The sequence below is a fragment of the Neolamprologus brichardi genome, chromosome 6 (genome assembly GCF_056152115.1).
Source record: "Neolamprologus brichardi isolate AB-2024 chromosome 6, ASM5615211v1, whole genome shotgun sequence".
In the NCBI taxonomy this organism is placed as follows: domain Eukaryota; kingdom Metazoa; phylum Chordata; class Actinopteri; order Cichliformes; family Cichlidae; genus Neolamprologus; species Neolamprologus brichardi.
The window spans coordinates 5,503,680-5,519,811 of record NC_142109.1 but is presented as its reverse complement, the minus strand read 5'-3'; the positions used below and the strand labels follow the sequence as shown (position 1 = coordinate 5,519,811).

The 16,132-nt window shown below is 37.0% G+C and overlaps 1 protein-coding gene across 1 annotated transcript; it reads right to left on the bottom strand.

The window, feature by feature from the left end:
* Positions 1 to 2,101: 2,101 nt before the first annotated feature.
* Positions 2,102 to 14,692, bottom strand: rac2 (Rac family small GTPase 2). The gene is made up of 7 exons (XM_087841533.1): positions 14,557 to 14,692; positions 8,006 to 8,077; positions 5,941 to 6,058; positions 5,073 to 5,135; positions 4,286 to 4,445; positions 3,846 to 3,979; positions 2,102 to 2,641 (listed from the first exon to the last, which is right to left on the bottom strand). Exons 1-6 carry the CDS (start codon positions 14,589 to 14,591, stop codon positions 3,849 to 3,851), a joined length of 579 nt encoding a protein of 192 aa, XP_087697659.1. The 5' UTR covers positions 14,592 to 14,692; the 3' UTR covers positions 2,102 to 2,641; positions 3,846 to 3,848.
* Between the last annotated feature and the right edge of the window lie 1,440 nt (positions 14,693 to 16,132).

Genomic DNA, 16,132 nt, shown 5'->3' with positions numbered 1-16,132 from the left:
CAGTCATCAATCAATCATTTCACAGAATTACTTGATTTGTAAACACAGTAGGGGTCTGAGACATTATGGTAAATGGCCTACTATTGCACTTTTCTACTCAAAGCACTCTATACAAGATAAGCAATTTCTTTCTGTGCTTAAGTGCTTCCTATCTAACATTCTAACAACATAGCTAGGATGATTGGGATGGGTATAAAAAAACAGAACTAAGTTAACCACAATCTGCAATCTACTGACATCCAGTGGTGAAAATTTTACACACCATAACATCAGTGAACTCAGGAACACCGCATGCAGAACACCGTTCCAGAAACATATTTTTGAGGTCAGACACTGATGATGGATGAGCTTAACTTCTCTGCTCTAATTCATCCCAAAAGTGTTCTGACGGGCGGAGGTCAGGACTCAAGCTGGAGCCCAACTTCACAAAAACAACCCCACGTCATGATCCCCGCTCCACCAAACTTTACACTTTGCACAATGCAGTCAAACAAGTACCATTTTCCTGGTAACTGCCAAAAGCAGACTCATCTATCAGATTGTGACATGGAGAAGCGTGAGTCTGGGGTAACACGCACTATGAGTTATCTAAGAACTGTCTTCTGTTCACAAAAGGAATCTACACTTCCAACTGCAAACATGTCTTGAACACACAGACCCACACACACACCAACATATACTGTTGTGGTATTACATAGATGTGCTTGTCTGTCACATTAAACTGTTATATTCAAATGGACTCAATCTCAACAAAATGTTATTGTTTTACAGTAGTTTATTTATATTGCCTCTTTCATATCAGATTTTGTATGTTAACTGAATTTCTTTTGTGTCCTTTCTTAAACCGATGGTGATTTGCTAATAGGGTCATTTTGTCTCAACTCAAACAATTTTTAGAATTTTTCCTGGTCCTCCCAACCATGAAATTAAATCAGGATCTGTGTTCAGGGAAATGTACCACAAAAAAATTCTAGGTATTGCTAAATTATATTATTAAAAAAACTTATTTAAAGTCCCGTATTTGAGCAAACACCAAAAAGAATTTGAAAAGTATTCTACATGTTTTATTTTGTCCATTTGTCCATTGTCTTCTGTGTATCCTTAATAGGGTCATAGCTATTAACCATTCAGAAAAAATTACCAAATGTTTTGCAGTGTGGCGGTCCACGTCCATGTTGATTTCTTGTCTATGGAATGACCCAATATTAATTTCTGTTACTGTCAGTCTCCTGAAAATTACAATACCACTACAATACAATACTAACTGGCAAGAGAAAATATTCTGTGAATGAAACATAATTCATGTTCATTATTATTATTATTATTATTATTATTATTATTATTATTATTACATGAATGCCTATACTTTCGTTGATATTTGGAAAGTAGTAAAATATTTTTTACTACTACTGTATAGTTAAGAGTTTAATGATAATTTATTATCATATATTATTGCTTATTTATTTTTACAGTATCCACTAGAACAGCGGCATATGGAGAGTCTTTCAGAAAGGCAGAGAGGATGAAAGTCATCATCCTGGCAAACTAACCACAAAATATCAAAGTTAACCTAATAATTCAAGAGGAAAATATTCCACATCAGTTTTATATGGACTAACATTACTGTTCTTTTATGAGTTTAAGATTGAGCTTCTTTTAAATGCTTTATATTCAGTTTGATCTTCAGTCGCACTGGGGATTAATAAAGTAAACAATCTCTCTGTATGCCTGTGTAGCTATCTATATTATAAGACATTAAACTGCATTAATTAAATGACAAATAAAATCACAGCTGAAGACTTGAGCACCATGTGACATGATTAACTGTTGATATCTACAGGATTACTAAAATGATTGAAACATGAAGGTGTATTGGCAAAAATGCTGGTCGAACATTAAACTGCAAAACTGAAAGTGTTGTTTGAGTCTGAACATTTTCAACTCACCACCAGAAAAAGATGCTGTTCTCCACAATATGTAAATAAGGACAGAGTATAGGCAATATCAGCAGCTGTATCAAAATGAGAATTTTATATCCCCCATAATTGAGTATAGGCATTCAATCCAAAAGGTCGCATGTTGTGGAGAAATAATGTAAATCTTTTGTGCAATCAAATGTTTTATTTTTATTTTAATAGCACAACAAATAATACATTTGTTAATAAATCTTATTCAGACACAAGTTTGCTTGTTGCTTGCTTCCTCACAAACGACCATTTCTGCTCCTTACATTCATCACCCTCAAAACAGCACACAGTGAACAAATCATACTGAAACACTGTGTTTATTTCAGTTACAAAAGTTATTTTTATTTTAGGTTTTACAAAACACATATATATTGTTGGCAGTACTTTAGATGAAGGCAGGATGCTGCTCTCAGACTTACACTTAAACTCAAAGGGTAAATCTATAATCTCTAAACTGGTATATTTTACAAAGAAATCCTGTCTGCTGCAGCATCTGGATTTGGACTTAAGAGCTCGTTGGCATTTCTAAAACAATAGCAAACCTGCACACCATACATTGTTTTGTTTTTTGTTTTGTTTAAAGTTGTAGATATACATTAGAGACATGGCAGAATTTGCATATATTCTTCAGGGTCTGCAGTCCTTTTTCTCTTCTTCTGTGCTCCTGTGAGAATCTAAAACAAAGGTCACATAAATCATGGGGTTAAATTGATGCCTGTGGAACAAAATTACTCCAACAATATTTAGGACAAATTTATTTTTCCTCTGCAAAAAAATGAAATTGAATACAAAGCATGTGAAACTTTTCTGTCTTGTGTTGTGTTCATTTATGTCTTTTCTTTTCTCTTTAATGTTTCTGTCCAGTATATGTGCAAGAACAAACTTCTGAATCACCTCTTAGTGATAAGTGTCTACAATTTCCTTTCTCGTTTGGCTCTGGACGAAGGCAGTCGCACTTTTCTCCTCTCCCTCTTCCTTATCTTTCCTGCTTGGCTTCTCAATGTCCTTGTCTAGTCTCGTCTACTTTTCTACTTTTGCCCTGGAAGACTCTCACGGTCTGTTACAACCTAAAAGAGGAATTATGGATTTGAACAACTGGTCCCTGATTGCAATTGACACCCTCTTCTCAACGAGAAGCCTGGGCTTGAGTAAGTCCGAGTGTCCTAGAGGGACGCTCCCTTCCGGATACACGATGGACGGGTGGAGGAACTGGAGGGTCGTGTGCCTGGCGGGAATGTCAATCGAGGACATTGAAGACATCTACCTTTTCGGAACCATGATAACAGGGTTCTTGCTGTTCGGAGTTGGCTTGGTCCTGGCTTATCAAAGAAAGCGGAATCGGCTTTTCAAAACCCCACAAGGCTGCCCGCTATGATGGAAATGATGGGATGGGTCGTGACTTCTCAAAATGGGCTCATTGAACGCAGCACGGATAAGATCTTGGAGAAGCTCAGGGCGGTCGTGAGCACTCAGACTATGCTCTCTGAGCACAAGATTGATAACATCTCAGAGAAGCTCTCCAACGGAAGTCTGAGAGACCAGTGACGGACTGTCAGACCAACTGTCAAATTGACATGCAGTTGTTCGCACTAAAGGAAAACCACCATCATATCGGTGTCAGCTGTGGTCTCAAGGCTGGAGCTGATATGTATGTATGGTCGGGGGGTCCAATTTCACTGCAGATGTAAACATTGCATGTGACAAATAAAAAGCTTGATTGAATAGCTTCAGACTTATGATCAAGGAAAAGAAAATAAGCCCTCGAACCTCTGCTCTACTTTATGTGTTCATTTAATGAACGAGTTAACATTGTTTCTCTCGTCTCTCAAACGTCTAATCTCTCTTCCTCCTCTTCCTCTGTGTTTTATTCAGTCGTACCGTTTACAGCAGCGAGCAGGGCTTCTTCTTGACCTTGGCGGGCTGAGGGCAGAGGACGGCACGAATGGCCTCATCAAACACAGTCTTCAGACCACGCTGGGTCAAGGCTGAGCACTCCAGGTATTTGACTGCATCTATACATGCGAAGACACATATACGTTAATAAAAGAAGAGAAAGAACTACAAAGACAAAGTAAGAGAAGAAAGGTTTGCTGGTTGTGGAGAAGAATAAGTTCAACTTTCAAAGAACACTATAGTCAACTAAAGGTACTATACTTTTACTGTGATGCCAGGAAATGAGGGGAATAACAAAAATTTGCAGAGGCAGTCAGGCTACAAAGTTCTCTAGCATCTTCATCTGCTAGTTTCATATCATCACTGGTGAGGAGAGCTTCAAATCTTAAAGTGCTTTTCAAGCAAACACAGTAAAAGTGACTGACCTATCTCCTTAGCCAGAGCTAGGCCTTGTGGATAGGTGATAGGCGCCAGCTTCTTGTCCTTCAGTTTCTCAATGGTATCCTTTTCATCCCTCAGATCCAGCTTAGTGCCTACCAGGATGATGGGCGTGGAGGGGCAGTGGTGACGGACCTCAGGGTACCACTGGCAGAATACAGAGTAAAGGAAAACTAAATAAGAGGCAAGAAAGGGGAACACGCAAAATCAAGGAACGTGTTAGAGGCGAAAAACAGAATCAAAGGTGGAGGGAGATGAAGCTCTGATGCCAGGTGTTACAGAAAGGTGGATGAAGGCTTAACACAAAAAACAAATGATATGCTGTAGCTATGAAATGAGAGAAATACATCATCCAACTTTCACCTACAGCATCAATCATTCATTCATATTTATTTTCAGATCTGTTTGGGCTTTTCCTCCATTTCTTTATCCAAGTACCTATTATTTTTCTCTATAATAAATTACTATTTTTCTCCTTCCTCTTATTTTCTCAGGTAAACCCCAAGCCAGTGATTGTTGTAGGCTTTGACTGGTAAATCTGTGTTGTGGAGTAGCTTGCTCACAAGGCAGCTGTTTCCATGGAGTTTATGGGTATTACCTGATGAGATCTACTGCTGTTTCTTTCAGTCACTTTATTTTCAGCGTCTTACCATGCTAATATTTAACCAACTGTGGAAGTTTTAATAAAACACAATTAGAAATTTGCATATTTCTGTTCCTTTTGTTCCTTTTTACATTTTGTTCCTTTGCAGCTGAGAGACAGGCCAAACTCACCTTAGCTCTGACGTTCTCATAGGATGCCGGGCTAACCAGGGAGAAGCAGATTAGGAAAACATCCTGGATGGAGAGACAAGGAGACAAAGAATTAGAATAGCTGCTGCAGTTTTAATTAGCTGACATGTTATATAAGTTCTGTCTCTGTAACTTTATGTCCATTACTTCTTGCCAAGCTCTAAAAGTTGAGTTCTCACAAAATTGAAATGCTTTCCACATTACATCTGGAAGGAAGCATATCTTTGCATTGCATTCGTTTATATTTATTATAACATTTCTAACATTTATATTTACAATAAACAACATGTTTTCCATGTATTTTCTTGATTTTTCTACTGTTTCTTCTTTTCAGACATCTGGGGAGATATCAGACTGAGCAGCACTCATCACTTTTGGCATGTTTTGTAATACTGACAGAAGGTCTATATAAAACTGATCAATTAGTCATGGTGCCTAAACACAAATAAACAGAAACTTGCAAAACTAAACTGCAAGTCATAAAGTCATAAACTTAACTAATAACTAATGATAACTAATAAAGAAACTAATAAAAATGGTCTAGTTTTTTTGAAATGTCCTTGAGAATGCAGTTTCATTTCATCATAACTTTTAAGACAAAGTGCTGACTTGAAATATTTATTTCGAAAGGACAAAATTATGTTTCGTTTCTACTGTGGAGAAGATCAGGTTAAATGTAAAACAACTACTTCAGCTACTCTACCACATGTTGTGTGTTTATCGTAGTTATCTCATGGCTAAAAGCATGAAAGTAAGTGGTACATATGATACACATTGTGTATAACACATAATGTTAAAACCCCCTTGTTCTAATGAGCTGTACGAGTGCTTTGTATGTGTGATTCTGTACCGTCTGTGGGTAGGACAGTGGGCGGAGCCTGTCATAATCTTCCTGTCCAGCTGTATCCCAGAGGCCCAGGTTGACCGGCTTGCTGTCCACCATCACATTAGCTGAATAATTGTCGAATCTGCGGGGAGAGAAGAGAAGGTCAACGATTGGTCAACCAGTCTTAGGCAGCCTTTCATTTCATTGGTTATTTATTAATTAAACAATTCTTCAGTTCACTGATTGTTTAACCAGTGAAACTCCTGTAATGGGGGAAAAAACTACAACCATACTTGAAATATCACTGTTCATGAAAACATCAACCAACAACATTACTTTGGTTAGTTTGACACACAAGTCATATTAACCATGTCTAGTATAAGAGCATAACTGTTAGGGTGCCTGGGTTGTCGACCCAGTGTTTTGTGTTTTTGGCTCTTTGATTTTGTTTATTTCATTATATTCTAGCTTTGCCTAATGGCTTATAGGATTATTCTTAGTTTGGGTTCTCTGTGTGTGTTTTTTTTGTCGCGATCTACCCTCATTTCATGCTGTGTTTTCTATCTGTCCGTCTGCCAGTTCAGGTTGTTGTTATTTTCAGTTTAGTTTTTGTATTCTCAGTTTTGCCAGTTCTCTGTTTGCCATCTCGCAATAAAACTGAGTTTGAGTTTACTTTCTGGGTCCTCTTTGCCATCACTACTGCCTGCACACAGCCTCAACACGACAATAACACATAATAAGGCAGGGCTGCCCTCGTGTGGTCACAAAGAAGCATAACAGTTTAATTTATCAGTGTTTATATTTCTGGGCTTCCAGTTTAACATACGTGGGTTCACATATTGCTAAATAGTTGCACCTGAAGAAGTAAATGTGATGACTCATAGTCATTTTTATGAAGTTCTGGTCCTTCATGTTGCAGAGTGCAGCATTACATCACTGAAGATCTGAGGTTTATTATAACCTGTCTAATAACCATTTATTATGCTTCCCTAGATCTTTTATTGCCATCATTCTAATATGGCTTACATGTAATATTTATGGACTGTGTTCCTTTATATGGTTTTATTTTTTTTTTATTTTATGTGAAAGTTTGAAGTAGACACCAGCACCCACTGGTGGAAGAAGAATAAATATGTTTGCTGAAGTAAAAGTTCTGATACTGCATTGTAGAAATATTCATTTTATTTCTTTCAATATTTCTTTCAATATTCTAAGTAAGATAAGTCCTGCATATTCCGAGGTGGGCTTAAATTTCTGACTGTTTACATTATAGATTGTGCTAATTATTAATTTGCCAATTAAACTTTTTAATTTTGGTTTATAAAACTGTAGAAACAACAAGCAAAGTGATTAATGAGACTTAATGGCTAAAAATGGCCAAAAAGGTTGTATAGTGTTTTAAACCAATTGCCCAAACCTCAAGAATATTTACAATAAACAAGAAATTGTCAATAAATAAATACAAATGAATAAATGTATAAAGGAAAATGGATCAGATTGGATTTGAAAACAGTTGCTAATTGAGTAATATTGTTATCTTTTTTAAACATTTACTATGGAGAAGGTTAGTTTATATAAAAACAATGCATCACATATTAGATTTATATTTAACTGAATTTTACATTAAGCTGTTCAAATTTCCATTCAAAATGTAGCGAAACTATTGTGTTGCATGGGCATACAACACTCTAGTACTTGACTTGCGCTGTCAGGACCTCACGTGCACAGCGATATTTATTGTTTTAAAAAAAAGAAAAGCCCATCTCGCTTCTTTCCTCTTTTCTTTCACCGTGTGCAGAAAGCAGCTGACTTTTGATCAAACACGCTTTGAACCACAAATATGTTTTAATAACCTGCAGGCTGCTGCCAGCCCAAACCTGCCTGTGTTACAGTCAGACATCTCCAGATGGACTGCACCACATGTGCGCATCTTCTCTATAATATTTGTCCGTGTGTAAGGACACAGTGCACAACTGATTATGTGTACAATGAAGACACGCGCATGTACCTGTAGGTGCCTCACAGAGAGACCGCGAAAGTGTTTATGTCTGTATTTCTGTGTGTGTAGATGTTTGTTTGTAGTACTCACACAGTAGGAATGTACTCTCCGGGGAAGGCATTGGTTGTGTAACTGATGAGAAGACATGTTTTACCCACAGCTCTGTATAACACAAGTAAAAAGACAGAGCAACGTCAGGAAACAGACATAGACAATGACCAAAAAAACACAAGAGACAGTAAATGTTGCTACACTATATATAGAAGAAAATATATATATATATATATATATATATATATATAGTACTGACAGGAGATGATGCAATATGCACGCCTATACACATCAGTCACACTCCATGTTTAAAGTTGTTCTCTGGAAGTGCATTATATTTACTCTGTGAGCAACTCCCCCAGTTCCTTTGTTGACGTCATTGTTCGAAAATACTGTCACGGTCAAAAACAACACATTCAACAAATACAGATTTCATGGGCACGCTGACACCTGTAAACAGTGTTTTTGTGTTTCTAATTTGCAGAAATTCAGTGATCTGTGTTCAGCTTGTCCCAACATCCACAGTGATGAAACTGCATGGCTGCCTGCAAGGTGATCCAGCAAGTATCAACTAGCCTGCTTCTTATTTAGTTTCCACAGATTTGCTGCCAGCATTTTCAACAGCAGCACACAGAACTCGAGGCCTGGTTTTACTGCAGCACTCATATTTCATGTTGATTACACTCTGGATTCTTCTGATTGGCCATAAGCTAGGAGGAGTGGCTTCAGCCTTTTTGTTTCATCAAACAGAATTCTGTAGTCTCTTATCTGACAGACGGAGATTAAAACCCCTGATTGGATCAGTCTTTATCACACTTATTGATAAATAACCTTCTTTTTTTTCAGTCTGCAAGGAAACCATCAGCTCGTCCTTTTTTCTCAGTCTGCCTGTGACTCTGTGCTTTAAAAGACATTTGTGACGTACAAGCGTTTATCAAATAAAGCAGGTTTGTACTGGTCTTCTCGATGGTTTTGCTCGAAACTCTCACATACTCCCACCTTTTACTCAAACCACATTAACACAATAGAAATATTTTAAAATCCCACAATAAGATTAATAATTTTGTGGAACTTTGAAGTAGTATCCAGAAGAAATTGAGCTTCCCCCATTCTCTCCCCCCAAAAACCTTTTTATGTTTAATATGTAAATCAAATAAAAATGTTGGCATATTTCTCATATACAAAATAATTTTTGGTTTTCATATTTAATTCTTTTAAGTATTATTATTATATTGTATATAATTCAAAGTAGTTATACTAAAAAATAGAAGGGATGACACATCATTATTATCAACTGACGCTTCCATTGAGGGATCTGTGGGTGCACTTGTTAGCACGTTTCTTTACTTTCATGGCTGCTTAGTGTTATAGTACAAGTGTACTGAGTATATATTTTAGTGTTTTTCAGCACCAACATTAATAACAACAACAACAACAAACTTTTATACTTTGTGGCTGGTGAATTAAATTTTTTATTAATTATAAAATCCAAATATGTTCTGACTAGAAAAAAAATGCATGACACAGAAACTACGAAATGACAGTCATTCCAAAAGTTAGCATTTTAAAAAAGACCAGCCCTGCTGACGAGATGACTCAGTAGTGATATGAGCAACGCAGATAAGCGTCAGAGTGCCTGTGAGCATTTCTGTCTTTGTGGGGACAAGTCTGAGTTTTAGAGGTCGAGTCTGATGAAATGTTGTCAGTTTGTAACTTTTTCCAAAGGCTCGTGTGGGTTTAAGATTTAGTCTCACTGTTAAGGTTACAACAGAGTTTAGGTCGAATGTAGAGGTTGAGTCAGGGATGTGGGTCACACATTAAATAATGCCATTAAAAGCTCTCATAAGTATAGCATTACATGCGTGTGCTTTGTGGTCGTGTGTGAGTCAAAAAGGAACCGCGCTGTTTCAGAAGCATCGGTTTGAGCTGAAAACAGGAACTGGCCACACCGAGCTTTCAGAAAAAAAGGAAAGAAAAAAGATTTCTGCCTCACATCTCTCTCTGTCTGCTTCATAATCTGCTTTTCCATGAACATGTTTTATCCTATCGTTTTAACCTATTGTGACATTTCATTTGTTTTGGTCCCGTCTAAAAAGAATAAAAGGTGAATAAATGGTGATGAATGGTTTCAACCAGATTGAGGCCAAATGGTGTCAGTTAGCTAGCTGCATAGCTCTAACAGCTGCATGTAAGAACAAATAAAACTGAGTAAACTTTAATTTCTCAAAGGGGGCTTGACTTTTTTGTTACTCATTAGGTTTACTTTATTTTACAAATTATGTCTGTAGCTGTATAACTGTTGTGCTTTAGTTGTCATATAACTGCTAACTCAGCACTCACTTTAGCAGGAGAAGTCAATTAAATTCAATTTTATTTATACAGCATGAAATCACAACAACAGTCGCTTCAAGGTGCTTTATATTGTAAGGTAGATCCTACAATAATACATACAGAGAAAAACCCAGCAATCATGTGACCCCCTATGAACAAGCACTTTGGTGACAGTGGGAAGGAAAAACTCCCTTTTAACAGGAAGAAACCTCCAGCAGAACCAGGCTCAGGGAGGGGCGGGGCCATCTGCTGCGACCGGTTGTGGTGAAAGAAGGAAGACAGGATAGAAGACATGCAAGAAACTGTCTAATATAACAAGAAGTACAAATCTGGGCTTCCACCTTCATCGGGATGCTCACAAGTCCTTAAAAATGTTGTATGTGCAGCAACCAGTGGTAAATTACCTTTCTCTGAGTTTTAGGAATGTGACAGCACCACGAGCCACTTTCTAACATCCGACATTTTGACTTCAGGCATGAAAACAGCAGCAGCAGACAATTTCCTGACAGAGGTCAGCTTCAACCACCACAACCAGCTACTGCTTATACACCCATGTAAGTTTCAGAAATGTTTATATACACTTGCACAGGGACGTGTTTCTGTCCTTAACTGACCTGCCAGCAGATAGCAACAGAATGCTAGCTTTTTCTGAGAAAAAGCGGCTTCGCTATAAGAAACACAATAGACAGAAACTTCAGTTCAGTTCAGGCACATTAATGATGCTTTCTTTGAAAAACAGCAAGTTAGCTGCCGTCATCTCTACTTTTCAAGGACTACCTTGAAAACCTGTCAAATTATGTACAATACAAATAGCTGTGGTGTGGCTCTCCAAATTTATTTTCTTTCTAGTGTTATATTTAATTTAACATTTATAACCCGCTGCCCCATTTGCCTTTAAAGTCACCTGTTTGCTTTGTAAGGTTTTAATGAGTCAGTCATCAGACTGTAGGATGTTCATTAACTTGGCTGCTAATTAAACCACACGCTTAAATCATTCACATTCCTTCTGTTGTTCTTATTTGAAATTATTTATTATTAAATTCAAATAATTATTTCTTATTTAAAACTCTTATTTGTGGAGTAAAATGGGTTAAAGAATATGGATTTTGCAACACAGATGACGAGCTCTGATTGCATCCTTAGCTCCAAATTCTCTGCTTATGCCAAAGATCACCACAAGTGTCAAGACAGCTTGCAAATTTCTTATTTCATAAAGTTATTTTACTTTTTGCTGAAATTTTAGAGCACTGTTTTTATACTTTTATGCTATAATGTCACATGAAGATTTGCCAGTTATTGTTGAGCCAAGGAAGATTATAAAAGCCTTTTAAATGCTTGTACTGTTAAACTGTAAATACCACGACTCTTGCAGCAGACTTCCCTACAACATGAAACCGACTTCCTCTTCTCCATCAGCAGTTAAGCTTAACTACTGTGTGTATGTATCTATATATACACTGTTAGCGCCTAGCAGAGGTGATTAAAAATGAGAAATAAATGAGGAAATTACCACCATCATTAGCTTTCTGGCTGTCACATGAAACGATACAGACTTTCAAAAGGGCTGGCTGGGTTATTTGCAATGTAGTTTTCAAATATTTTAAAAGGCAACATTTTTAAAACCTTTTCACAATATTTCATTTTATTCATGTGGCCACAGGTGTAAAACTGGGCACATCTCCAAGCTCTTCCTCCTGCTTGTGTAACCCACTGAAGTGAACCGACTGCCTTTGTCTTAGTGTTGTGTTTTTAATAGAGGTGAACGAATTACTCCAAATATTGATACCGACACAGATATTGGTATCAGATTGATTAAGTGCTTTAAGTTCAGTCTGTAGTCCACTGAATCTGTTAAATAAATTATTTCTTTTGCACATGACATAATATTCCTTAAACAACCTATTAAAAAAGGTCTAAACCTTTTTGTGTTGACTGCAAGTCTATTTTATTTGTACCCTATAGAATATTTAATAACAGAAGCTGACCCAACGTGCTTTTGAGACATGAACAGTAAATTCTGGGTCTCCAAAAAACCCAGTTTGAAAATTCACGAGAAACTAAAAGGTGTGTTTTGTTGTTTTTTCTAATTATTGTGGAAAGTAAAAATCATTCAAATGTATGTATTTTTTTTGTCTGCTTATTTAGTTGGTTTTTGTTTTTTTTGCCCTTTATCCCCGTCCCTCTTCTCCGCTGTTTTTCCCTCTCTTCCTTTCTCCCTTTTCTTTTCCTCATTCAAGTCTGTCCCGAATCTAGCAAGTGAAAATAAAAAAATAAATAAAATAAACAATAAAAGGTGAATCAAATAGACCATTACGGCAAGGCTGGGATGGTCAATTTGGTAAAGTAAATCTGTTGGGCATCTTTCTTCGCCTTTAGACAATAATTCTGATGGCAAAAGAACCAAACGGGACAGGCAAAAAAAAAAAAAAATCATTCAAATGTTTTCAGAATTTGCAAATTAATAATGGCATGTCTCATAAGTCGTGATACACTGCACTTACCTATATAGGCTTTCCTTATAGGTTAAAAGTGCGAGTATTGGTATCCGCAGAACTGACCCTGTATTTACTTGGTATCTGGATCATAAAATTTGCAGTACTAGTTTTTACACTGCACTAGTTGTAAAGAAACAAGTAACAAAGGTGGAACTGAAATCTAGGTCAAGCTCTGGAGCGAAGTAAAGTAATGAAACAAGATCTACAAAGAGTTCAGCTTGTTTACCTCTGCAGTGATTATTGTAGCAGCGTATTTTCACGTCAGAAACTGTTACTTATTATTACTATTGCTTTTTTTTGTTTGTTTTACACGTTTTGTCACTTCTTTTTAGTGAACTGTCTTTATTGACTTTAGCACACTTAAATTACATAAAACCTTTTTAATGGAAGCTTTTGATTGGCAGCTACTAAAAACAGCTTCTTAAGAAAAACAACAAGACAAGTTATTTAAACAAAACAAAAAAATTATCAAAGTATGGCTAACATAAAACCTGACCACCGTTGGTCTCCTGTTGACAGCCATTAATTGATACGTGTTTTGAATAATGGTCACTTGTCACTGTAACCAAAACAATGAAGGTGCTTCATAAACTCATATATATATATATATATATATATATATATATATATATATATATATATATATATATATATATATATATATATTGCTCCTTTCATAGAGTTCTCAAGCTGAAGTATATTTGAACACTACAGAAAATATTTGAGAAAACACACAATTAATTTTTTTTAAAAGTCAAAACTTAAATCGTATTTTGGATTTGTTTAAATCACTTGAACTGTTATTTTTCATGCAAGGTCTTTTTCATTAGCTGACAATCAAAGGCTTTCAATTTAAAAAAGGGTTTTATGTAAATGTAGCGTGGTAAATGAAATAGAGCCAACACCACATGTTTCCCTTTCCAAATATTTACACACGTCACTGTTACGGCTTCTCTCTCTGCATTTTTTTAAATCAGTGTCACACACCAGGAAGCTCTGCACACACGCTGCAGTACCTGTGTGCTACCTCTGGATGGTGAACTGCATGTGTTAAAATGTTTACTGAACTACTTTTTGAGAAACAACTGTAGAACTTCCGCTTTACAATTTCCTTCACTTTAACAGCCAGCCATTTTGCCCCACCTTCAACGATAAACGCATTTGATGGCAGACGGTGGCTCATCCAAACTTCTTACGCGAGCACATTTCACCCTTTAGGGCAAATAAATTCAACAACTTTTCAGATGTCAAAAACACAATGAGGTTAATTATTTACACATTTGAGCTTCTGCTTCTTTATTGCCTCTTCTTTTTTTAGTCACACTTTTTTCCCACTTTGTTTGTATTTTCTGAAATGATCTTTGTGGCATCTATCGGATTTTCATCTTTGAAGAGGAGTTCTGCTGCTTTAAAGCATTTTCCTGCATGTTGTGGCCTGCATGGCACATCCAGCGCGCTCAGTGTGAATCACCGCTGTCAAATACACACCTTAAGATCTACATGTTAACACTGGACATAAAACACAAGTACAGAAGTTTCTTTTACACTTTTACGCTGAACCGCACAGTAATCTCGCTGAAGTGGGTCAAACTGTTGCTCCTACCATGTGACAACCTTTGACAGCTCTATCTGATTACCCTGAAATTCAGAGCCTGGGGCCAATCCCCATTTACGCGTCAGCTGGGCGACCACTGTGTAATTCAAAGCTTGAAGGCCTCTTTAATTTATAACACACTGGTTAAAATTAGTAAAATAATAGCATACCCATCTCCCACGACCACACATTTGATAGCTTGCATCCTGTTCCGCTCAGGTTCGTCTGTGCTCTTCACTCTGAAACAGACTCAGAGAGGAAGGCTGAGAGACACTGAAGAGCATGCAACTACAGGAAATTGTTGCACACCTCCCTCCCCCTTCGTTTGCTGCTTCTTTTTTTTCTTACTCAGCCTCTCTCCCTTCATTTTTGCACTCATCACCTTCTTCCTGTTTTGTTCTTTTTTTCTTTCAAACAACAGACCTTAAGCTGAAAAGATACCAATACCAATAAGACAAATTCATGTGAAGGGTGTTGAAAAGCAGTCTCTGTTGCAACAGAGAAGAAGCTGTGAAATGGCTACAAAGAGGAAGATTCTGCGAACAATAAGAGCTTTATTTAAAACTTCCTCTTCTGTTGGGCATTTACCATTCAGTAAATGCAGACCAGCATGTCCGGAACATATGGAAGCTAAAATTAATCTACCTCAAATTTCATTTTGCTATAAAAGATTGAATTCCATAAACCTCATTAATTAAAGACATGCACTCACACGCGCAGTTACATTCCCCTTGGTTTACACAACATAACACTTACTCACATTCACTTCCTGGTGTTTTCTGCAGTATGTGTCTAATGGTTACCTTCATCTTAAAACAACATTAAACCTTGTTATCCCTCCTGGTGCACTCCTGATACTATAAAACACATTTATGTCCTCACAGTGTGAGTGATACAAGTACCCACCTGCAAATACATGTTTATTGTCGGTTAACTTCAAGTTATGTGTCTGTAAATGTGGTATTGTGATGCTAACCCAGCATCCTAAATGCTGTCCTAATGTATGCATGGGCACTCCCACCTCATCACAATCCAAAAACATGCATCTAGTCAAGTTCAAATTTACTTTTTTAAAGATTTAAAACAACAAGTAATGCACATGAACGCAATACAAAATATATACACAAGATATAATAAGATAAGATAAAACCTTTATTAGTCCCACACGTGGGAAGTTTGTTTTGTTAAAGCAGAAAGTGGACAGTGCAAAGTTACATAGCAAAAATTAGAAAAACACAGGAATAGAATAAGATAACTTCACTAGCTGGGCCACGTCCTCATCTTTAGGTTTGACAGCGTTTTAGTAGGTAAAGGTGAATGGCTTTGACATGAATTGAGCTGCGGTTTGGGGAAGGCCTTGAAGGGGACTGGCGACGGCTCCCAGGCCTGGCAGATCCCCATGAACTAAATAGAAGCGAAGAAGTTAAAGAATGGAGAAAAAGGAGGGAGGGAGGGGCATGTAAACGAGAATGAACAGCTTGCAGAACTGGGGGACCCTATATAGATGACAGCCAGAAGGAGCGTGTTTGCAGGTGTGGTCCCTCTCCTGAAATTCTGATACATAATCTCCAAAAGAATGAGAATAAAAATACTGTACGTAATAGAATTTAATAGAATAAAATACTATCTAATAGAATAGAAATAGAATATAAATACCATATACAACTGAGTAAAATGTTGTCAGAAAAAGAGTATTGCACTTAGTGTTCTTGCACATGTGTGGATGTGTGTGTTTGATCAGTTGAA